General features: G+C 51.4%; 1 protein-coding gene across 3 annotated transcripts in view; it reads right to left on the reverse strand.

Annotated features, from left to right (window-relative positions):
• Window positions 1-24,771, reverse strand: part of CALN1 (calneuron 1) — a 145,390-nt gene that overhangs the window by 64,015 nt on the left and 56,604 nt on the right. For all 3 annotated transcript variants that reach the window (XM_051636193.1, XM_051636192.1, XM_051636194.1), the window contains exons 3-4: window positions 19,995-20,138; window positions 3,710-3,822 (exon numbers count right to left, since the gene is read on the reverse strand). In XM_051636193.1, coding sequence (XP_051492153.1) covers window positions 3,710-3,822; window positions 19,995-20,138 — 257 coding nt within the window. The remainder of the gene's footprint in view (window positions 1-3,709; window positions 3,823-19,994; window positions 20,139-24,771) is intronic.

Raw genomic sequence — 24,771 nt, forward strand, 5'->3', positions numbered from 1 at the left:
TTTTCTTTTCTTTTCTTTTCTTTTCTTTTCTCTTCCTTGCTTTTCTTTTCTTTTCTTTTCTTTTCTTTTCTTTTCTTTTCTTTTCTTTTCTTTTCTTTTCTTTTCTTTTCCTTCTCTTTTCCTTTTCTTTTCTTTTCTTTTCTTTTCTTTTCTTTTCTTTTCTTTTCTTTTCTTTTCTTTTCTTTTCTTTTCTTTTCTTTTCCTTCTCTTTTCCTTTTCTTTTCTTTCCTTCCCTTTTCTTTTCTTTTCTTTTCTTTTCTTTTCTTTTCTTTTCTTTTCTTTTGTTTTCTTTTCTCTTCCTTCTCTTCTCTTCTCTTCTCTTCTCTTCTCTTCTCTTCTCTTCTCTTCTCTTCTCTTCTCTTCTCTTCTCTTCTCTTCTCTTCTCTTCCATTTTGTTTTCCATACATGCAGACCCTGTGGAAGCAGCCACAGGAGATGTTTGCACTGTTGCTGCAAACTTGCTGTGGCAGGTCTGCCCCAAACCAGGGAGAACGGGACCTCATTGGGTGCTTCCAGCCTTCAAACTCCTCCTGACACTGATCCTGCACCCTGAGGACTGGCTGGCCAAGCAGCTGTGTATTTAAGAAACATACTTAAGACATGCTTGGGTACATGTGACTTCCATTTGCACACAGTTGGCAGGAGGATGAGAAAGGCATTTTGAAACAGAGCAGGGGGCACGAGGGATGTTCTCCACAGAGCAGCGCTTGGTGTGCTCTGCATCTCACCCTGGAAAGAGACTTTCTGAGGTGAAGACAAGTCCATGTGTCCTCAGCTCTCCTGGTATCATCGGGCTGTATTGACTGGGCCTGAAGTAGTATTTGCAGGGTTGGTTTTTCCCCCATAACACCTCCCAACCCAGCTGATGAACCTCACAGAGACATCCCAACCGCAGCAGAGCCGCTCGCCGCTGAGAAAGCAAGAGTCAGCTGCTGCAAACACACACTGATATGGCTCAATTGAAAGCTTGCGTGGGAAATCAAGGAAGGAAAATACATCTGAGAGACCCTCTAACACCTGCCAACACTCAGGTCTCAGCCCAGCCCTGCTTCTCCCAGGCTTGCCATCACTCCTCAGGCAACACAGATGATAGGAGCGATGCAACGTTTCCCTGGTGTTTCAAGCCTGCACCTTCCAGGCATGATCCCTCTCTCTCCTTCTTGTTCTCCCACTGTTTTTGCCCCCTCCCTGTCTCCTGTGGCCCCACTGCTGTTGTTGTAAGATCCTTTCCCTCTGCAGCTTCTGCCATCTGGAACCACCTTCCTGTGTCCCACCAACTCACTCCCAGCTTTGTCTGCAAATGCATCTCCAGGCTCTTCCCTGTTCCTCTGAATTCCTCTCTCCTTCTGCTGCTGTTTATTGTTGAGCTCTGTCACAGCACTCTGCACAGCATTATGAAGGCAAGCTCAGAGCAGAGCCTGCACAGAAGCACCACAGTGTGGAAAGCTGGACCCTCAGCAAAGATACACTTGAAAGCCAAAATGGTGACAGTTGAAGGGAAGCTGTTGGGATGGAAGAGGGGAAGGCACTTCCTGGATGCCAATATGGATTTTCTCCCCCTCAAGACTGATATATGAGCCTCTTTGAGATGCTTTTTGCTGCCTCCACCTTGGGGTGAGGTTTGCTGCTACCATTTGCCCAGGCAGCTGACACCAAGGCAGAGCTGTCCCTTCCTGCCCTTGTCACCAAGCACCAGTCACAACAACAGGCTTGTGGGCTCCATCCCCTCCTTAAAAATCATTCCTTGGGGATGACTGCAGGGTGAAGTGCTCTGGCAGCAACCCAAACTCATCTTCCTCTCCCTACCATCCCTTTCCAGCAAATGTGAAGACTGCAGGTCAAGGGGACATGGGAAACACAGACAGGCCCCACTCCCAAAAAAAGTTTCCATCAGATGTAATCCCACAGGAGATGCATCAATGCTTTGCTAAAAGCTGAGGTGGCTTCTGGCCCTGCTGAGGGTTTGGGTAAAGCCAGGTGGGAATGGGCAAAGGGAACCTGGTCCTGAAATTACACTTCCCTACGTGGTTTAATTCTTGCTTTTTTAGGAATAAGCAGCAAAATTTCTGCTACCTTCCTGAGCTCTCCTGCCCTGGGAGAAGTGAAATGTGAGATGAAGCCTTCTCTTCAAGAGCTTTGAAATCCAGGAGAGTGTGATGTAGAGGATGTATTTTTAGCCTTACAAGTAAAAGACCATAAACTTTTTACTTCTTACTTTTTCCAGAGGCCCTGGAGCACTTGTGCAATTCAGTCAGAGCTTTGCTGTCCCTTGCCACCCTGGCTCCAGGTACCTGAGGTCTCTGCACTCTCCTCACTCATCCCACTGCAGTCAGGGGGGCACAAGGGCCTTGGTCCCTGCTGCAGAGAAGAAGCAGGTGAAAGCAGAGCCCAGGCTGCTCTGAAAGGAGAGCATGTGTCCTCCCTTCCTCAAGCACAGCCTCTAGGAGACACTTCCATGGGCTGCAAGGTCACGAAAGGGCAGCAGAGAAACCTGGGAGGTGAATTTTAGGGAGGGCTCCAGCTTTCTCTGCTTCCCCATCAGCTCATGAACTTGATTTCCATTTTTGCTCTTTGAAGAAGCCAGTCTGATGGGGGGGAAGGCACCAGTGGCTCAGTGGGACTGGACAGTGCTTCCTTATCTTCCCTTTGCTCACGTGCCAGGATGAGGTTTGCAAGGAGCAGTGGAAGCAACAAAACCCTTGGGACTGTCACAGTCCTGCCCTTCATGGTGGGAGTTCAGCTCTCACATCCCCCCAGGCCCCTTACAAAGCACTGTGGCCTCACCAACTCTCACTTTGACAATCAAAATCCAGACCAGGATTTCCAGGGTTGTTTCCATCACATACCAGGATGCCAGGAACAAGTTTTTAAAGGCCTTTTAAAAGACTTCTACACAACCCCACCCAATTCAGTCTGGACAGTGCTGGAGGGTACTACAAGAAGACAGAAATGCTTATATCCAGGTTTAATTCTTTTGATTCACAGAAACTTGGCAAGAGGCAAAGTTCATTGGCAAGCAAAGGCAGCTGGATGATCAGTGAAATGAGCAGTAATCTCACAGGAAGCCACACATTTAATCCATTGGCAAGAAAAGTGCAGCACTGCTTTTGGGGACATCCTGGGAGATTTTGGTTTGGGAGATCCCCACCACAACAGCCTGGACTGTCCCTGCTTTCCCAGGAAGGTCTAACACTGTTTAAAATCAAATCACACAACAGACATGAGGCAGCTCCTGCTGCCAGACCTGCCTCCCTTCCACTGCTCAGATCCAGCAGGACCAAAGCAGCCCAGGGCAACACCTTGGTAAAACTGGCACAACATCATTATCCTCAGCCTTGGGCCTGAATTAGCCACAGAAGCACTCATCAGAGCTGGCCTCCATGGCACATCTCACTCTGCTTGGAGCATCCCTCTGCCACAGCCAAGGGACACTGAACAGAGAGCAGCAGGGCAGGTTCAAGCCTCCCAGCTCCAAAGCATCATTGAGAAAAATGTTTTTCCCTTCCAAAAATAAATTCCACAGTGCTCCCTCACAGGGCTGAGCTGAGCAGGTCCCTGTAGCAACATGGGACCATCTTACCCCACACACAGTTAGAGACCCCAGTAGCCCTCACACAAGCAAATCCAAAACAGTTGGTGCTCCTCAACAAATCACTTCTGGAAGCAACTGATATTTGACTAAAGCTGCATTTAAAACATGATCACTCACCTGCCAGAAGATGCTGTCTATTGTATTTCCCAGGAAGCCATCTCTGCCTTCCGATGATACCAGCTTAGGTCCCAGAATTGTCATGAATTCATCAAAATCCACCTGGCCATCCCCTGAAATGAAAGGAAAAGCTGGAGGTTTTCACTGAAGCACCACTGAGTGCCCATCTCCAACATGCTGCTCCAGATCTGCTGCACGTCATGGACCCACACTTGCATTATGGCACCTCCTACACCAACTCCAAGGTGCCTACAGACCCAGATCTGCTCCGACCCCAAGGAATGGCCTGTGTAGCTGTGGTGTAGCCACACCTGAAGGCAGGAGCTGCTGATGCACAAATACAGATGAGTTGGTTGCTCTCCAGCCCCACAGGGCTTGTAGGCAAGTCACTTCTTAACAAACCAATATTTCATAGAACCACAGAATCCCAGACTGGTTTGGGTTGGAAGGGACCTTAAAGATCATCCAGTTCCAACCCCCTGCATGGGCAGGGACACCTCCCACCAGCCCAGGTTGCTCCAAGCCCCATCCAACCTGCCCTTCAACACTGCCAGGGATGGGGCAGCCACAGCTTTCCTGGGCAACCTGGGCCAGGGTCTCACCACCCTCACAGCAAAGAATTTCTTCCTAAGATCTCACCTCAATCTCCCCTCTTTCAGTTTAAAGCCATCACCCCTGGTCCTTGGCAGCAGGACAGCAGGCAGCAGCACAGCCAGGGCCTTCCCTCTACAGAGCCCTCCAACAGCCACGTCTCTGCAAAGCTTTTATGGGGCCAAGCCCACCCTCCAGAGGAAGGGAGTACACACAGAGGGAAGAGCCAGACTAACGTGAATCCAGCAGGAGTTTCTTTCCAGCTTTCCATCCGCATCCATCTCTGAAAAGCCCCATGTGCTCAGCATGCAGAGCAGGCAGAGGAACTGCAGCTCCAGGGCCATCAGTGGGCAGAGGAGATTTCTCCTGCCATTCATGCCTGAGCCTGTGCAGTCCCCAGCCCCTCTGGCACACTGAGTGCTTTGTAACTGAGGCGTGTGCTGGTTGCAGTGCATCTGAGCATCACATCAAGTATTACTTTTCCCCCAGAGAACTTCTGTGAAGCTTAATGAAAATGGCAAAATAAATAAATAAATAGATAGATAGATAGATAGATAGATAAAAAAAAGGGGTGGGAATTCATGCCTGTTAAGGGATCTCTAAAATATCCACTCGTCTGCAGAAGGCAGTTCAGAGTCTGTAGGACTCTCCTTTGTCTACCAGTGCACAGACATCTCCTCCCACATGTTGTTATGCCAATGGGTATGGGTGGATACATGAGCCCTCCTCCGAGTCTGGGAACAAAGTGAGCAACTGGGAGACTTTTGGGTTGGTTTGAATTCCAATTCAGCTGGAACTCACCTCTCCATGTAGCTGCTGCTGCCAAACAATCAGGTGTAAGAAGTGTCTAAACCCACCAGACTAAAGCAGATCAATGCAAGGGCCACTATTAACATGCCACTATTAACTGCAGCACCTGCAGCAGCCCTGAGTGACAGTTTTCCCACGGGCACTGCTGCTATCTGGCCTCTTTATTGTGTTTCCAGTGTCTGATCTGGGCACGTTCACCACTGATTGAAATCTCTCCACGTCCTTATCTTCGCAGAAACACAACGCAAAAATAAGCAAAGTGCTTGTTTGCCAGAACAGTGATCCCTGTGCACTGGGCTCTGACCAGCACTTCGTGAAGACAAGAGTGAATATCCTGGAGGTGAGCACGTGATGGGGGTTCTGGAAGGAAACCCAGCAGGGATCCATGGAATTGTGGAATCATTTAGGTTGGAAAAGACCCTTAAGATCACTAAGTTCAACAGCCAACCTGGCACTGCCAAGGCCACCACTGCCCCATGTCCCTCAGCACCATATCTACAGGGCTTTGAAACCCCTCCAGGGATTTGAAACCCCTCCAGGGATTTGAAACCCCTCCACCCCTGCCCTGGGCAGCCTGGGCCAGGCCCTGACAGCCCTTTTGGGGAAGAAATCGTTCCCAAGATCCAACCTCGACCTCCCCTGGCACGACTTGAGGCCATTTCCTCTTGTCCCATCCCTTGTTCCTGGGGAGCAGAGCCCAACCCCCCTGGCTCCAACCTCCTCTCAGGCAGCTGCAGAGCCAGCAGGTCTCCCCTCACCTCCTTGGCTCCAGGCTGGACACCCCCAGCTCCCTCAGCTGCTCCTGCTCAGACTTGTGCTCCAGCCCCTTCCCCAGCTCCCTTGCTCTTCCCTGGACACGCTCCAGCCCCTCAAGGTCCTTCTTGTCACAAGGAACCCAGAACTGACCCCAGGATTCCAGGTGCAGCCCCACCAGTGCTGAGCACAGGGGGAAAGCTTTGATTCATAATCGCTTTGATCCCATAAGGCAGCAGAAGACTCCATCCAGCTGCTGGAGTTGCTCACACCTCCAGGGCTCAGCACAGGTTGAAGGTCTTCACAGGGTCGGAGCAGGCTGAGCACTTGTAGGATGGAGTTCATTTCTGGGACAGCTTACTAAGCAGGAAAGGGGTGTGCACCCCACCACGTGGAAAGCCATTCTCTAAGACATTTCTAGTCTATGAGCAAATGTTCTCCCTCTGCTTCCCCACGGGAGGCACCAGTTCACGACATCAGGTTGGATTGTATCAGCCACAGCATGTTGGATCCCTCTGGGGAAGGTAATGCAGGGTGACAGGAGACTGGGGCAATTTACATTGCAGGACATCACTTCCAGGGTAGGGGAGGAACAAAACCATACACTGTGATGCAAATTGGGTTGAAGAAATTAGCCAGATTAGCAGGAAAACAATTTGCATTTTAAAGAGAATCCGGCCCCTGCCCGGGCGTGTATTTGGTCTGAGCAGATGAGACCCCAAATGATTGAGTTATTCAGGTTGTGGTTTCTGCAATACCATTTCATCCACGGAGGAGAGGCAGGACTTTGTCCAACACATGACTCATGAGAAAGGGGGTGCCAGGACTCCTGGGCTCTGTGTCTGACTCAGAACATGGCTTTGGGCAAACCCTTGCTCATCACTTCCCCACGCCAGGGACCATAACCAGCTTCCCAGGGTTTAATGATCAGCTTAACTATACAACTTCCAACAACCTCAGAAGAAAGGTGCCATTACCAAATGCACTAGCCCCTTTCTGACTGCTTTTTCAATTAAAACTGGCGACTAGAAAGGAAACTAGACTCCAAAACACCTGGCCTGGAAGAAATATCCTTTCAACGTTCATTTTAAACTGCAGAAAACACACCTCCCTGACACCAGGATCTCAGGAGACTGCAGTATCATCATATCAAGACAGAGAACTCACAATTTTGGCTGAAAATTCTTATTATTGTATTCAACAGCCAGCAGAGAAGGATTACAAAAACCAGCACATGGGCTCCAAGACACACCCAGGGCAGCTCTGTGTGGATGCAAGGTAAAAATGCACAGGGTTGCTTGGCACAACCATGGCATAACCAAGTGATGCCCAAGACCCACATCATCTACAGGATCACTGCAGGCCACCCATCAGCTCCTGGGAGCACTCAGCTTGAAATCTGAGTGGGGTACAGGCAAAAGATGCCTTCCTCCTCCTCCCCCCAGCCATAGGCATGTGCACTGCAACTGCTGCGTGATGGACACATCAAGCACCTGCTGGAGGATCTGCAGTGGGGGCACCACAGGTCCCCATGCAGGCTCTGCTGTCCCTGCAGATGTGCTCCTCACCCTGGAGAAGCTGCTATTCAGAGTGAGCCATGGGCAGCTTACTCAGACATGAACTTTTAGTGGGGTTTAAAGGATGGGAAGGAGAGAGGAAAACATCTGGCTAGGACACGTGCTGCCCACACTGCTCTCACCTTCCCCTGCCCCTTTACAAGAGCCATCCAGAAAGCCCCAAACAACCCAGCCACCAGTGCTGGTCACGCAGCCCCAGGCCCTCACTGTCCCAATGAATGATGTGTGTGTTGTTCACCCTCACTCCCCACCCTCTGCCTCCAACCTCACATGAACGACTTCAGGCAGAGCTCAGCATGCTGAAGGAACCCAGCCTTGTAAGAAGGGACATGGCACAAGCAGGATCAAAGCTCTGGCCAGGATGAGCAGGCTGTCCTCCCCACCCAGGGGCTTCCATGGTTTTCTCCTCCCCCTGTTCCCACCAGATCCAAATGCAGATGAGGTTTCTACACCTGGAGCCCCTGATGGAGGCAGCCAGGGCATGGTGGTGCAGGGCAGTGGGGCAGGGCAGGACTCTCAGGAGACAAGGTGGGTGAGGACAAAAAGGGTTCTGGCCAGGGGCTTTTCATCAGAGAAGACAGTGACAGGACAAGGGGTGAGGGTTTTAAACTGAGAGAGGGGAGATTTAGGTGAGATATTAGGAAGAAATTCTTCACTCTAAGGGTGGTGAGGAGCTGGGATGGGTTGCCCAGGGAGGTTGTTGATGCCCCATCCCTGGAGGTTTTAAGGCCAGGTTGGATGAGGGTTTGTGCAGCCTGGTCTGGTGGTGGGTTCCCTGCTCCTGGCAGGGGGGTTGGAACTGGGTGATCTTTGAGGTCCCTTCCAACCTTAATGATTCTAGGAATGTATGAAGACAACTGCAGCAGGAACCACCCCCAGCTGCACCCTGACACCCAGCCAAGCTGCACTGCTGGGGCCTGGGCCCTGAGCCTGTGCCAGCCCCTCCCTGGTACACATGTCCTGATCCCACAGGATCTACCACTAGCAGTGGTTTGCCCAGACTGCATGTTCAGTGTGAAGGTGATGAGACCCTGGCCCAGGTTGCCCAGGGAAGCTGTGGCTGCCCCATCCCTGGCAGTGTTGAAGGGCAGGTTGGATGGGGCTTGGAGCAGCCTGGGCTGGTGGGAGGTGTCCCTGCCCATGCAGGGGGGTTGGAACTAGATGATCTTGAAGGTCCCTTCCAACACAAACTGTTCTGTGATTCTGTCATTCAGTGATGTGCTGGCCAAGGAGAGCGCAGCAGATCATCCTCAAACCAGGTGGGACCTGGGAGAGGAGAGAGGGAGCAGGATGGCAAGTCCCCACATCCCGGGTAGCAGCAGCAGCAAACTCACCTGCAAGAGCTCTTCTGCTTTGCAGAATTAATTAAATGCTGAGAGGAGCAGCAGCTTGAACCCACCTCACCCATGGGAAAGCCCCAACCCTCAGCCTGCTGTCAACCACTGTCAGTCCAAAAGCCTCCTGCTGGAGCAGCTCCCTAGGAAGATGTGATTAAATATTCATTGGGCTGGAGAAAGCCAGAGCAAGGGAGGGAAATGTGCATGGAGTGCATCACCTGTACCCAAGGGCAGAACAGAGACCTACACCTGGTTTTCAGAGCCTTGTGCATTACAGTGGGAGCCTGCTTGCTAAGTAAGTCACAAAATCATACAATTACCTGGCTTGGAAAAGCTCTTCAAGATCAAGCCCACTCGTTAACCTAACACTGACAAATCCTTAACAAAACCATCTCCCTAAGTACTACATGTACAGGATTCTTACACCTCCGGGGATGGTGACTCCACCACTGCTCTGGGCAGCCTGTCCTGATGCCTGATCACCTTTTTCCCTGGCCAGTCTCAGGACAATCAGGTTCTCCCTGCTCCTTACCAGCTCCTTGCAAGGGCACTAAGACAACACACACACCTCACTGGAGATGAGGAGCTGCCGTGTGCAGACTGGTAAGTATTCACACTGGGTTTTTTTTTTCCCCCTCCCTCAAATTTGACCTCCAGAGTGCAGCTAGGTGAGATATTTAAAGTTAATGAGCTAGTCTTTTGCAGCTCGGGTCCCAGGCACACACAGGGCTTGCTGTTTATTTTTATTCCCTTAATAAGCAGCTGCAGTGAGTCTGTCCTGCTCGGTGTCATTGCTTGTGCCCCAGCCTGGGGGAGGCTGCTAGGCCTGCAAACAGAGGATCTGCACAGCAAAGCTCTGGCCACAGGATACATCCCAGGTGAGTATTTTGGGTTTGGAGACACTGAGGGCCTGATGGCCAGCCTGACCCTGTCCCCAGCACCACCCAGGGACCTTCTGCCTCATTACAACCTCAATCTCCAACTTCAGCGAGAGCCAGGGAAAGCCCTTCATAAAGCTTTCAACTTGAAAAAACAGTTGTAGCTTCTAGACATCCATGAACTTGCCTGAAATGAAGAGATAAATCTCCACTGCAATGGTGACACAGCTGTTCTGCATGGGGGAAACTGAGGCACAGAGCTGCCCTTCCCAAATGTTACCAGAAAGGCAGATGCCAGCAGAGCCACTTGCCAGACCTTCCCCTACGTGGTGACCCACAGGCATGGGACGTGCCTGCCCCCAGGGTGGAGAAAGGTGGCAATCAGCATCTCCAGTTTCCAAAGAGTCCTGTTTGCAGTCCCTTGGGAGCTTCTGCCTCAGAGCCATCTACACAGGGTCCCTGTTACCCCCTCTCAAGGTGAACATGTACAAAAATACAGTTTCTTGTTTCTCTCACTCCTTGGGAGCAGTGGGGACATGTCCACCAGCTCCTCTACTACCACCCACCAGCTCTGCCCAGCGCCCTACAGCTCTAATGACTGCTTTGGGAAGGAATATCTTCACTGGAGCTGAGGCAAAAGGTGCAACATCTCCACTGGAGCCCACTCTGGCCCTTCTGGGCACCTCCACATCCCGTGGGTTTGGAGCTCCTGTGTGGAGCTGGCTGCTCTGGCTCAGTGACAACTGCACAGAAAACAACAACAAATTGTACAGATTTATGTTCCTGGAGGTGGAAATTTCCATGGGGTCTGAAAGGTTCAGACTCAACCCAGAAAGACAGAGTCAGGGGATGCATCCATCATGACACCCAGAGAAGGACCTTGAGAGTTACTCACTTTGACAGCCCCTTGGTTTGTCTCACGAGGAAGAGGAAACAGCTCCAGTCTATTGGTGTTTGCTTCTCCATTAACAAAAAACCCAAAATCTATTAACTCCCCAGGTTTGCCCAGGGGGAGCCTGTCCAGGAGCTGACCTGTGAGACAGTGATTGAAGAGGACTCAGGCTCTGCTGCTGGGACGTGTCCCGTGCCCTGGCACAGCAGCAGAGCCAACAGGCTGCTGGGAGGGCTTGGCTAGAAGAAAAATCCAACAAAACCACGGACTGCAGTGAAAAGAAAAAAAGATAAAAAGAAAAAGAAATGCCTCAGGTACCCCTGCCCATGCTGTGCCAGCTTCACAGCAGCCCTGGGAAGCCACAGCATCCCCAGCGACCATCCCAGCCAGCAGCTCAGGTCCCCACCATCCCCTCCACCCCTCACCTGGACAGAGCCACCTGGCACCCAACACCAAGGGGGGTCATTTTGCAGGTCTTTGCAGAGCTCTTGCATCTTGCAAGTTGTAACCATTTGATCCCTTTGTCCAATGGACCTGACTAGCCAGGACTTTAATTACTTTTGCTCCCCAGGCCACAGGAAGAGGAGATCTTGCTGTGTACTGGGGCAGCTCTCAGACAGCTCGGCACAGCTTTGAGACAGGCAGTGACTCACAGGCTCATTAAACCAGAAAAATATGGAGCTGTTGGAGAGAGTCCAGAGGAGGCCACGGAGATGATGGGAGGGCTGGAGCAGCTCTGCTCTGGAGCCAGGCTGGGAGAGTTGGGGTGTTCAGCCTGGAGGAGAGAAGGCTCCAGGGAGACCTGAGAGCACCTTCCAGTGCCTGAAGGGGCTCCAGGAAAGCTGGGGAGGGGCTTGGGACAAGGGCAGGGAGGGATGGGAGCAGGGGGATGGCTGAAAACTGGAAGAGGGAGATTTAGGTGAGACATGAGGAAGAAATTCTTTGTTGTGAGGGTGGTGAGACCCTGGCCCAGGTTGCCCAGGGAAGCTGTGGCTGCCCCATCCCTGGCAGTGTTGAAGGGCAGGTTGGATGGGGCTTGGAGCAACCTGGGCTGGTGGGAGGTGTCCCTGCCCATGCAGGGGTTGGATCTAGATGATCTTTAAGATTTTTTTCCAACCCAAACCAGTCTGGGATTCGATGATTCTATCAATATGTGTGTTCCCTGTGGCTCATGTATTCTGGGAAGCCAAAGTCAAAACACCAGGAATGCTGCATCTTAAGGAATAAATAAAATTAAACAAGGATGCAGGCAAATCCCAGGGCACGTCTGCAGGAGGCAGATCACAAGATGCTGGGTTGTGCTGAGGACTCTGCCCTGTTGGAGCACAGGCTGGACAGGTCTCAGAGGGCTTTGCAATTCAGGGTTTCTTTGGTCCTGTCTATTTAAGCTGGCAGCTCTCAGGCATCCAGGCACTTCATGGAAGCCAGAAGTTGATATTCCTTAGGATCCTCTTCCTGGTACTGAGCTGCAAATCTGACCAACTGCACCAGCAATGCTAATTGCTCTTCACTCTTCGCAGCGAGGAGACGTGACGTGATAATCTGCATTTGACAAATCAGAGCAGACAGGGAGGAAGTGGCCTCCAGAAATAAAGACAAGTCTCATCAAATCCATCTCGCCGACCAGGTTTCTCAGCTCAGCAACACACTTGAAAGGACAACCAGGCTGCAGTGTTGCTGGATTATTTCTCACATCCAGAATTCTCTGAGTACAAAGGACAAACCCAAAGTCTGCAAGAACCTGTCTGTGCTTTTCCTATTAGCTCTGCATTTTAAACACAGCAAGAGCTTCTCTCTGCCCCCTGCAGCCTGGGCTGTTTTGCACAGTTTCATGTTGAGATGTTGAAACACAAAGAATTATCCACGGCAGTGAAAGGAGAAGAGAGGGGGGAAAGAAGAAGAGAGGGAGAGGCAAAAAGCCCCAGAGATAAAATGTTTTCAGCTGGTGAATGTCCCTGTTGTGTCAGGGCAGTGCAAGCTCATCTTCTGGACAGAAGTAAACATTTGGCCATGCAGTGTCTAGGAGCCAGGAAATCACCTTCTGCAGCCCACCCTGCTCAGCATTCATTTTTAGAGGAGAGATTCACTCTCTCTCCACACCTCCCAGGTCCTTCAGTTGTCCCATCCCTGGGCCATGAAGCCCACGTTCCAGCCAGTGGAGCACCCAAATTCAATGTCCCTTTCTTAACACAGGGGAGCAAATGCAAGCAAACCAAAGCAACATCTACACACAAACCCTGATCCAACAGCAGCACGAGAGCTTGGGGGAAGTGACTGCTAGGGAGTCACCAGCACCACCCCTGGACATCACAGCTGTATGGCTGTGGTTTATTCTCTTCCCAAGGGAGCACAAGTGTCTGTGTGCCTCCCTGTATGGGACAGCACAACTGCTGCTGCAAAGCACAAGAAGACAAGAACTCTGCCAAACCCCACTGCAGCCATGGGGCTGCCCAAAGAACCTCACAAGTGCCACCTGGGAGTGGTCCTCAGCGAGACCTAGACAGGCTGGAGAGTTGGGTGGGGAGGAACTTAATGAAACACAATAAGGGCAAGTGCAGAGTCTTGCATCTGGGAAAGAACAACCCCATGGACCAGTGCAGGTTGGGGGCTGACCTGCTGGAGAGGAGTGATGGGGAAGGGGACCCGGGGGTCCTGGTGGGCAGGAGGATGACCATGAGCCAGCAATGTGCCCTTGTAGCCAAGAAGGCCAATGGATCCTGGGGTGTATTAGAAAGGGGGTGGTTAGTAAGTCAAGAGAGGTTCTCCTCCCCCTCTATTCTGCATTGGTGAGGCCACATCTGGAATGTTGTGTCCAGTTCTGGGCCCCTCAGTTCAGGAAGGACAGGGAACTGCTTGAGAGAGTCCAGGGCAGAGCCACAGAGATGCTGAAGGGAGTGGAACATCTCCCTGATGAGGAAAGGCTGAGAGAGCTGGGTCTCTTTAGTTTGGAGAAAAGGAGACTGAGGGGTGACCTCATCAATGTTTACAAACACGTTCAGGGCAGTGTCAGGACAGAGCCAGGCTTTGTTCAGTGATGTCCAGTCATAGGACAAGGGGCAATGGGTGTAAATGAGCACAGGAGGTTCTATGTAAACATGAGGAAAAACTTCTTTCCTGTGAGGGTGACAGAGCCCTGGGCCAGGCTGCCCAGAGAGGCTGTGGAGTTTCCTTGGCTGGACACATTCCCAACCCGCCTGGACATGTTCCTGTGTGATGTGCTCTGGGTGACCCTGCTCTGGCAGGGGGGTTGGGCTGGGTGATCTTTTGAGGTCCCTTCCAGCCCCTGAGATTCTATGATTCTGTGGGTGAGCTGCATATCTGCAGAATCTTTTTTGCCAGAGTCACTGGGAAGACCTTACTGGTTTTTTTTCCTCCCTCTTCATTCTCCTGCTTCACAAAGAGCAGCTTGGGAATATGCAGAATTTCAAACTGGGATTTCTTTCCCCTGGTTGTTATTGCTCATGAGGATGTTATAGTTGTATTTTCACAGCTCCTGCTGATGCATCACATAGTGTGATAAAAGGTAACAGGGAGCTTGATGAAACCAGCTCATCTTTCGCTTGATCAAAGTATTTCCTATTTGTACTATAATAAACAATTTGGCACACGGGGGGTTTATTTTCCCTCCTTGTGTTAGCCTGCAGTGATTTTTCCAGGGTACTGAAAAGCAGCTGCTCCCCTAATTAGTACACTGAGTGCTTATTTTACTCCTCAGATAAAAGCATCTCCTGTTGTAACGAAACCGTTTGACACTTAAGTCACACATTCATCTCGTTTATTGCAAGAAGTCTGCTGCAGGAGTAGGCATCCCAGAGAAGGCAACACATTTAATGTGCCATTTCTCTGCATTTTTATTAGCTTTACTGCCAATTGGAAGAATTCACAAATAATTCCTTTCCCAGCACATGAAGATAGAACATATTTTCCTTTCCCCATCCTGGCATAACATTGCAGGTCATTCTCCAGATTGCAGCCAGCAATGTGTGCACCTCTCACAGGCTGCAATGTTTACCTTCATGCACTCCCTAATTATGCCTCAAAATGAAGCAAATCAAGGGTATAAACTAAGGTAAGACTCGACCTCTCTTTCCAGACCAAAAGCAAACAATATGTCCCTATAAGGCACGTACAGCTCACTGGATGGATGCCCAGCTATACTGAACAACCTTCTTCTGGCACCCAGTCATGCACCACTTCAACTGAGATGTAAGCAAAGCTTTGGCCTAATGTGAAGCTCATGCTCCAACATATGATGGAGCCCCCATTCCTCCCCTCCCTTCCCCAGCAGAAGCATTTTTGCACAGAAAACCCATTTTCCTTCTCTTCTCCTTTGGTGCTTTCATCTCCCTCATCACAGCAATCCCACAGCGTCCCTGGTTATGGCCAGGTAGTTCATAAAAGGGTGTTTCAGATGATTTAGGAGATTTCTCTTGAGACCTTGAAGTCTTCCAAGCAGATTCTCATTTTTCTCCCTCATTCAGTCCCTTTACACCCACACTAAGGTTTCCCAGGGGCAGCTGCGTCCAGCCGGGTGCAGCTCACCCTGCAGAAGGGCAAAGAGACTTGGAAGAAGAGGTGGAGAAGGCATTTGTAGGAAATGCAGTGGATATTCCAGCCTCTGATGCCTTCCATCACAGAATCATAGAGTGGTGAAGGTTGGAAGGGACCTTCAAGATCACCAGTGATGTTAAAGATCATCCAGTTCCAACCCCCTGCATGGGCAGGGACACCTCCCACCAGCCCAGGCTGCACAAGCCCCATCCAACCTGCCCTTCAACACTGCCAGGGATGGGGCAGCCACAGCTTCCCTGGGCAACCTGTTTCAGTGCCTTCCTACCCTCATGGTGATGAATTTCTTCCTTATGTCTAACCTAAATCTCCCCTCTTTCGGTTTTAATCCATCACCCCTTGTTCTATCACTGTCCTCTCTGGTGAAAAGCCCCTCCCCAGCTTTCCTGGAGCCCCTTCAGGCACTGGAAGCTGCTCTAAGCTCTTCCTTTCTCTTCTCCAGGCTGAACACCCCAACTCTCCCAGCCTGTCTTCATAGCAGAGTTTCTTCCTTCAGTGAAGACTGGTGAGAATTAGGAATTCCCTAGAAATCAGTGCATTCAGGGAAGCTGTGCTGGGAGCGTGGTCCTTTTGCAGGGCTGTGATGTGGCCTCAGGAGAAGTCACGGCCAAGGTTGAGGATTTCCCATGTGCCACCACCAGTTCCCACTACTCACCTCCCAAACCCAACAAGGGAACCAAACATCTCCTGTTCCAGTGGCTCAAACTCCCCTCAGCTGTTGGGGTAACAAAAGCCAAGGCAATGGGCAAAGGTGCAGTCAGCCTCTTGGGAATGTTGGACAGCCACCTCTGGGGATGGGACTCTGGTTTTTGATGTTCCTCACTACAGGACTTGCCATGAGTTTGCATTTGCCTCTACACAAGACTTGCTCTGTTTGCCAGTCCCAAACTCTTCTCAGGTCCCATGTTACTGTTTCTTAGCTAAACTTCTCTCCCTCTTGCCCAGCCCTGGAGCTGCTTTGCTGTGCCATGGCACTGGAGCCCAGCAGATAAGTAACCCAGGCCTCCCTGTGTGCCATGGGCCCCACAGCATGGGACAACCTGAATCCTGATGGGGTGGAGTCCCATCCTGCTGCTCTGAGCCCTGGTGGGCATTCAGAAGCTTTTGAGCATCCTCAGCATCACCCCATGACGTTCTCTGTGGGCAAACCCACATGTTGCACTGATTTCCACCCTGTCATTTCCAGGGCTGCTGGCAGGTCACCTGCAAGGGTCACTCAGGAGCCTTGGAGGCATCAAAAGCCATATGGCACCTTGAAGAGTTCCTGGGCAAAATCCAGGCTCTGCAACTGCCATTTTCACTGAAGTTCCAGCAGCATTTTCTAACCAACTCCATTCTGCCTTCAAATGCAATGAATTATGAAACGTGCTGTCACTTCTGCTCTGATCTGGAGACTCCACAGAAGAGCTGCATGCTCCAGCCCCAGAAGCAACTGTCCTTGGGCATCTCTGGATGCCTGTGTTATTTACTGAGCTCGGTGAGGTCCTTGGTGGCAGAAGGTGACACACAGGTGTGAAGTGGTCTTGTCATAGCAGTTTATGCTCAGCCACACAACCACTCCAGCACACACTGCAGATGCTCCTCTTCTGACACATTCTGTCCATCCCAGCAATCCTGCTCCCACAGCAGATGTCACCTCAGCCTGCCCTGCACAGGGCTGAGCCTCCCTCCATATCCTGACAGAAAGCAGGGTTTGTAATGAAAAGCCACCCCAGACCAGCTCTGCTGGCTCATTATTTGAAGCCCATCAGTTAAACAAGCCATGGCAGATGCAGCCACCCTGCCATCCTGCCATGGGAATGCACTCCCAAGGGAATTTCTGATGAAAACCATGTGTCTGCACTACCTCTGCTCAGGCTGCTTCAGATTAAACACAAACCACTGCCAATTGTGTTACCTCATTATTAGCAGGCCCTGGCAGCAGCCTGGTGAGAGAAACAGACGTCTGGCTCTGCTACCTGCCCTCACATCATAATTCATCTCAGGTGCTGGGAGATGGGCAGGAGGATGACAGCCTCCCCCTGGCTTCCCTAGAGTCACAGAATCCCAGACTGGTTTGTGTTGGAAGGAACCTTAAAGACCATCCAGTCCAACCCCCCTGCATGGGCAGGGACACCTCCCACCAGCCCAGGCTGCTCCAAGCCCCATCCAACCTGCCCTTCAACACTGCCAGGGATGGGGCAGCCACAGCTTCCCTGGGCAACCTGGGCCAGGGTCTCACCATCCTCACAGCAAAGAATTTCTTCCTAATGTCCAACCCAAATCTCCCCCTTTCCAGTTTAAAGCCATCCCCCTCATCCCATCCCTCCCTGCCCTTGTCCCAAGCCCCTCCCCAGCTTTCCTGGAGCCCCTTCAGGCACTGGAAGGTGCTCCAAGGTCTCCCTGGAGCCTTCTCTTCTCCAGGCTGAACACGCCAACCAACTGCAGGGAGATGTGATCTTCCATCCAGCTGAGCTTCCCACCCATCTGATGCCAAGCCAAAGCCTTGGAAAAATTAGGCAGCCCTGACCAGGAGTATCTGGGAATGAGGGAAAGGCTGTCCCTGGGAGAGCAGGGCACAACTGACACCCCCAGGAGCTCACAGGGTTCAAGCCCTGCTACCAAGCCATGCTCACGTGCAATGGGAGAGGAAGGAAGAAGCTTTCACTGCTTCACATGACATATTTCAAGTTAAATCCCAGAGAAAAATGAAGACTATCCATCAGAGAAAAAGCAGGCATAAGCCACATAATATTAATTCAAGTCATCCAGCATTAATTCAATTTGCAGGCAAGGCAAATCTTTCCCATAATATTACCCCATTTACTCAGTGCCTCAGGAATTTCCCATTACTCTGTCTTCTTTTAGTGCATGGCCCATTTGACCTTCACGTTTGCCCAGACTTTGTGTCCAGCCCCCAAACCCTCTGCTCCAAATCCTGCAGCAATGGGCAGCTGAGCTGTAGGAGCAAGAAAAACACCCGGCATGGGCGGCTGTGTCTTTGGAGCTGTTGGAACTGTTGAGCTGGAAGAGCTGGAGGATCAAGTCCCATCTCTGCAGGAAACACATCCAGCTTTCTGAAGTCTCCAACAGGAATTTTACACTTTCCATCTGCAGCCCATTACTCTCCAGTTTAAGTCCACCTCTCTGATTACAGGTCCCCACGCACTAGGAGTGCACAGGGACGAGTGCCAGAGGCTCAGGTCTGGGAGACTGAGAGTCAGGGAATAACTGGAGATGAATCAAAGCTGGAAGCCAAGGCCACAGAGCTCCTTTCCAAAAAAGCTCTAAGTTTCGGTAAAAGACCCCAGGAGTTGGCACCAGGCTGAGTCTGGGCTCTGCAGCTCCTGAAGAGACATCACCTGGTCTGCCAGGAAAGGCCAGCAGAAGGTAACAAAGCACAACCAAGAATTTTTGGAGAAAACGCTTTTCAAAGTGATGGATTTATTTGTTTTCTTTTTTCTTTTCTTTTAGGCACGAGATCATTTCAACAACTGATCTTCTCCATCCGCTGGGCTTTGTCTCCCTGCCTCAGGGAGATGCCAAACACCCTGGAGCAGGCAGAGAAGCTCCTGCCCTGCTGCCCCTGGCCTGATGGGTGTTGTTGGACTCTGCATCTCATGGGGACAATCGACTCAGGTAGTCCCAGGGAGGCAGGAGAGCTTCATTTCTGCTGCCACCACCTCCCATGGTCTCTGCTCTCACAGAGGCACAATCACAGAGTGGTCAGGGTTGGAAGGGACCTCTGAAGATCACCTAGTCCAACTCCCCTGGCAATCAGGATCACCTGCAGTAGATCCCACAGGAATATGTCCAGGTGGGTTTTGAACATCTCCAGAGAAGGAGACTCCACAACCTCCCTGGGCAGCCTGTCCCAGGGCTCTGTTACCCTCAGAGTAAAGAAGTTCTTCCTCATGTTTAGCTTGAACCCCCATGCTCCAGCTTGTACCCATTGCCTCTTGCCCTCTTGGCAGTCTCCCCAGGGATGCTGTTGTCCTATCAGCTTGCCAAGCAACCCCCTGCAGACCAGGGCTGGACTCAGCACCCTGCTTCTTCCCAAATTCATCTCACACTCACACTGTTTCCACCCTGCCAGGGCTGCCTGCAGAGGGGTGGGAGGACATCAGATCCACCCCCCAGCTTCCCTGCACACTTCAGGCACCAGGAATGTCTCCCTTCCTGCTCTGACCAAGGACATTTTAAAGACAGCCTGCTCACTGTGATCAGCTCTGCTTGTAGCTTTGCAGCAGTTAAAACAATCCCCCCTGGCTGCAGCATCCTGATGCTGCATTTCTCCCTTCCCATTAGTGGTGGGTTCTGGGTGGTTTATCACCTCGTAGGAACCGTTTGACGAGCTCTCACAGCAGGACTTTGCTCAGAATTATTCCACCCATCTAAACTTCTCCTTCAAAACCCATCGACAGCTCCATTACAACACAGCCCAGCTCCCATCCACAGCACCTTTTCCTTGCAAGGAGCAGTGAGGCCAGGGGAGCAGGCAGCACTGCCTGGCTGGGTGCTCAGCTCAGCTCCCAGCGAGCGTCACTGGGCCAGGTGCTGCCCAGGAATGCAAAGAGAAAAGTTCCAGCTGCCTTGGAAAAGACCATTTGCAACTTTGCAAGGACAGGTTGCAAGAACTGATCTGTCTCCACCCAGCTGCATCAGCTGGTGAAACAGAGGATTCTCCATCTACCTTGCATGGGACACCTGAGAGGCAGGTTTATCTGTGGGGGGTTGGAACCTCAGTTGTTTGCCCTTTCCTTGCTGTGGTGAAAGGTGAAGTTTCACAGCTTCCTCTCCATGCTGACTGTAGTTTATCTGAGCCAAAACATGGGCTGCAATGCACTGGGAAAGGCCCCCTCCACCAGCAACTGAGAAGAACCAACAGCGAGGACTTACCATCCATGTCCAGGCGCTGCATGATGATGGCCAGCTCCACCTCACTGGGCATGTATCCCAAGGAACGCATCGCCATGCCCAGCTCCTGCTTGGATATAAAGCCATTCCCATCCCTGTCCAGCACTCGGAAAGCTTCACGGATCTCTGCAACGGAGAAGGAAGAAGAGAGGGGTTGTTATGGTGGAAACTCCCTGGTCAATGCATCTGCACGCATGGGGCACGGGAGCAGCACATGTTGCCTTCCCTGGTGTTCATCAGGCAGATCCGGGCATTTAAAGTCAGTGTAATCACAGGGTGTCCACACACACATGGATATGGTGTGTTTGGAGTCAGGCAGAGAGAGAGAGAATCATTTTGGTTGGAAAAGACCCTTCAGATCACTAAGACAAATTGTTAACCCAGCCCTGCCAAGGCCACCACTGCCCCATGTCCCTCAGCACCACATCTACATGGCTTGGAAACCCCTCCAGGGATGGGGATCCCTGGGCCAGGCCCTGACAGCCCTTTGGGGAAGAAATTGTTCCCAAGATCCAATTTAAACCTCCCCTGGCACAACTTGAGGCCATTTCCTCTTCCCCCATCACTTGTTCCTGGGGAGCAGAGCCCGACCCCCCTGGCTCCAACCTCCTCTCAGGCAGCTGCAGAGCCAGCAGGTCTCCTCTCACCTCCTTGTCTCCAGGCTGGACACCCCCAGCTCCCTCAGCTGCTCCTGCTCAGACTTGTGCTCCAGCTCCTTCCCCAGCTCCCTTGCCCTTCTCTGGACACGCTCCAGCCCCTCAAGGTCCTTTTTGTTCTGAGGGACCCAAAACTGACCCCAGGATTGGAGGTTCAGCCTCACCTCACACATGGATGCTTCTGTATGCAGATGGATAACTACACCACCACCCACACTCACACTGCCCATTTCCAGTGCCAAATACCATTGCAAAATCATTCATTCATTACACACTGAACTTGGCTCCTTTCTGCAGCATCTGCCCTGGTTTGCTGTAGGGGACCCATCCTGATCTACAGCAAGGTCTCCCTGCACACAGCTGCACAGCAAACCCCAGGGGCTGCTCCTGCAGCCCTTCTCCAAGCCCCTCAGCCTGTGTGTAATGCAGATTTGCTTCATGTCACACAGGCAGACCAAGCACTAATTTTCTCCAAAAAAACCCCAGTGAACAGGAGCACCTGGGTGCTGACTCTGAAGGGTATGGAGCTCTGCAGTCAAAGCCTGGGTGTGCATGTTCACCCTTACCTGCCACGTGTGGATGTGCATCTTTTAAACCACGGAAACAGAGAATCCCAGACTGGTTTGGGCTGGAAGTGACCTGCAGAGATCACCCAGTCCAACCTCCTGCCATGGGGGACACCTCCCACTAGACCAGGTTGCTCCAAATCCTGAACATTTCCAGGGTCCAAACCCCCTCCCCAGCTTTCCTGGAGCCCCTTCAGGCACTGGAAGGTGCTCTAAGGTCTCCCTGGAGCCTTCTCTTCTCCAGGCTGAACACCCCAACTCTCCCAGCCTGTCGTTACAGGAGAGGTGCTCCAGCCCTCAGATCACCCCATGCTCCAGCTCATTGGACCATACCCAGGCAATTTCCACCTCCTCTTCACAGCATGTCTCTTGTTTAGAATTTTCACAGCAATAAACAGCCCCAGATCAATACAAATGCTAATTCAAAGGAATCACTTCCATCCTTCTTCCTCAGCCTGGCTCAGCTCCTGACCTCCTACTTTGTTTTGCTGTTTGGTTCTGGCACATCCCCCCAGCCCTCCCCAGCCCCCCTTCCTGAAGGGCCCCTCACCAAAGGGCCCTGTGCAGCCACCACCTCCACAGCTCAGAGCAGTCCCCACTCCTCACAGACCTCTCCACCTGAAGCTCCACCACCAAGTTCCCCGGATCCAGCTGTTGCAAATATCAAAGAGAGGAATTTTAATTTCTTTCCCTATGAAGACAGGCTGAGGAAGTTGGGGTTGTTCAGCCTGGAGAAGAGGAGGCTCCGTGGTCACCTTATAGCAACTTTCCAACACCTGAAGGGGCCCTACAAGAAAGCTGGGCTGGGGCTTTTGACACAGGTGTGTAGTGAGAGGACAAGGGGCAATGGTCTGAAGCTTAAAGAGGGGAGATTCAGGTTGGACATTAGGAAAAAGTTCTTTCCTGTAGGAGGGGTGAGATGCTGGAACAGGTTGCTCAGAGAAGCTGTGGCTGCCCCTTCCCTGAAGGTCTTCAAGACCAGGTTGGATGGGGCTTGGAGCAACCTGATCTAGCAGGAGGTGTCCCTGCCCATGCAGGGGGTTGGAACTAGATGATCTTTAAGGTCCCTTCCAACCCAAACCATTCTATGGTTCTATGATTCTAACCTAGGAGCCTGTTTACTGGAAGGGGTTTGGTTGGAGGTGGGGGGAGAAAGAGGAGCCGATTTCTTAGTTTTGGTTAAACAGTCTTTGCAATGTGCTGTGGAGGGGAAAGCACAGGATGCTTGAGCACTTCTCTTCTTGGGAATGAGGGTGTATGAAAAACCAGCATGTCAGGGTCTGCTGAAACATTGCTCAGAGGAGGTTCATCTTCCCATGAAAGCATTTCACTGGAGAAGAAGGAGGGAAAACTCAGCAGGTTTTTTTTTTGGGGGGGGGGAAATCCAGCCTGCCACTAATTAAAAAACATTCCGTTCTTTATCGGAAAACAGATTGGATGGAAGAAGTTTGGCCAGCCCTGGGTAGCTCAGGCATCCAACCTCAGACAAGAAGATACTCTCAGTCCTGCCACGGCTGCCCAGTGTGTCCTCTGGGGTATGGGAGCCCCCACCACAGGGAACTGATGGCTGGGAGCACCATAACCCACCAGGGAAAGGTTTCAGTGATGACTTTGCCAACAGGTTGTTCAACGCTTTACAATTCCAAGGCTGCTTCTAAATCACCCCCAGCTCAAAGTCTGGCTCCTGCCTTGACTGTACCTCTGCATTCCCAAAGGCTGCTCCAGTTCCCATGTGCTGTGGGTAACATCTTGGTGACAGGCCAGGACACCTCTGTCACCCACTGCTTCATCTCCACCGCAGCTCCCGTGACCGTAATGAGATAAGATCCATTTTAAATCCAGCCAAAGATTTGAGCAAAACAGGAAGATCCTATTAACCCACTGAATATTGGGCCAGATCTGTAATATCAACATTTTGGGCTCAGGTAGGCATCAACTATGACTTCTTTAAACTTCAATGCTTCACCTTGTCTCCCTGCCAGCCCGGGCTGGTGTGAGTTTAGTGATGTGAAAAGCTGGTGAGGCGGCTCCACGTGAGCTCGGCTGGAAGCACCAGCACAAAATGCAAAGAGCCTGTGGAGCAGGAACAAATCCCATCAGACACTGCCAGCTGTAGGGAAATCTATTTTCATACTCTGCACTGAAAGCTAAAGTGCAGTAAATATTACATCTAAATCGATTAATTTTAAAATAAACTTTTGACAGCTGAAGACGAAGGAACTAAAAATACTGCAGGGAGCCAAGGAAGTCTTTTAGACAATAAAATACGAGTCTACCTTCAGAAAAGTTTACATGTGAGTTAGACTGATCCAAATGACATGAATAGATTAGCTCTGCACGGGGCTCTGCTGCAGGACGTCTCAGTGCCAAGGTCTGGTGAGTCTCCTCTCCAGACAGGGTTTCAGGAGCACGTTGTCAGCCCTGCAGCCTTTGAGCCTCGATCACGGGAGGAAGCCCCACACATCTGGGATCCAGCTCTGTCCCACCCCCCCTCAGACACCTGAACTTTTGACCAAGCCTGAAACACCCTTCACACATCAAGTCCTGACCCCAAATGCAGCTTCTTTTCCCTTCATCACTCTATAAATACAGCTTGTGCAGAGGTAGATTTGAGAGCTATTTATAAGTTGAACACACTGTACAAGAAGAAGCTATGACCTCTGTCAGTGCCTCCTCTTTATCATTACATACACCACCACCTAATCAGCTTTTCTTTATAGTGACTCCTTCTCATGGGTGCTGCCCTGCTCAGCACTCTGGGTGGGAACCACAGGCCTGAGCACCCTCTCCAAGTGCAGCCCCCCCAGCTGGCACTGCCTAAGAACCAGTCCCAAAGAGTGGTCCATGAACCTGTGGCACCCTGGCTGGTCCTCACTTTTATTTCCAGCTGTTATATTTCATTACCCACAGCTAAAAATACATCAGCACTTTCCCCATATGCCTTTCCCCAAGAAGTCACCATGGCAACTGCTGATCCTGGCTCCGAACTGGGAGCCAGCGTGGTCCATGGAGTAAATCTCTCAGCAAAGGGAGAAGCTTTGAGACCTGTTCCACTTCCACTGGAAGCTGCTCTGCATGGGGGTGCATCAGCCTGCTCAGGAAACCCAAAATTCTGGTTTGCCTTTAAAAGGAAGACAACACGGGGAGTGGGTGTCAAAGTGATGCTGCCCCAGCAGCTGCCCCTCCCCTTGCCCAGCCTGGATGGCAGCAGAGCCTCTGCACCCACCCAAGCACCTGCACTTGGATCCCACCTCCCCTGGGTTGTGAGGAAATGCTAGTATTTATTTCCCTTCCCACCATATAACACCTTCTTTTAGTCCCAAATGGAGGCAGCAGACACAGAACTCTGTTAGAGGGTAAAAGGGGAAAAAGGAAGAGAAAACACGGGAAGATTTAGAGGCTGCCCGTGTTGCTGGTGATGAGAATGGCCTAAGCCTCACAGAGGCTGGGACCTGAGTGCTCTTCACTGTGCCTCAGTTTCTCCAGCTCCTGGGAACCATAAGATTGCTCCTCTATACTACATAAGGTATCACAGAA

The sequence above is a fragment of the Apus apus genome, chromosome 18 (assembly GCF_020740795.1).
Source record: "Apus apus isolate bApuApu2 chromosome 18, bApuApu2.pri.cur, whole genome shotgun sequence".
Lineage (NCBI taxonomy): Eukaryota > Metazoa > Chordata > Aves > Apodiformes > Apodidae > Apus > Apus apus.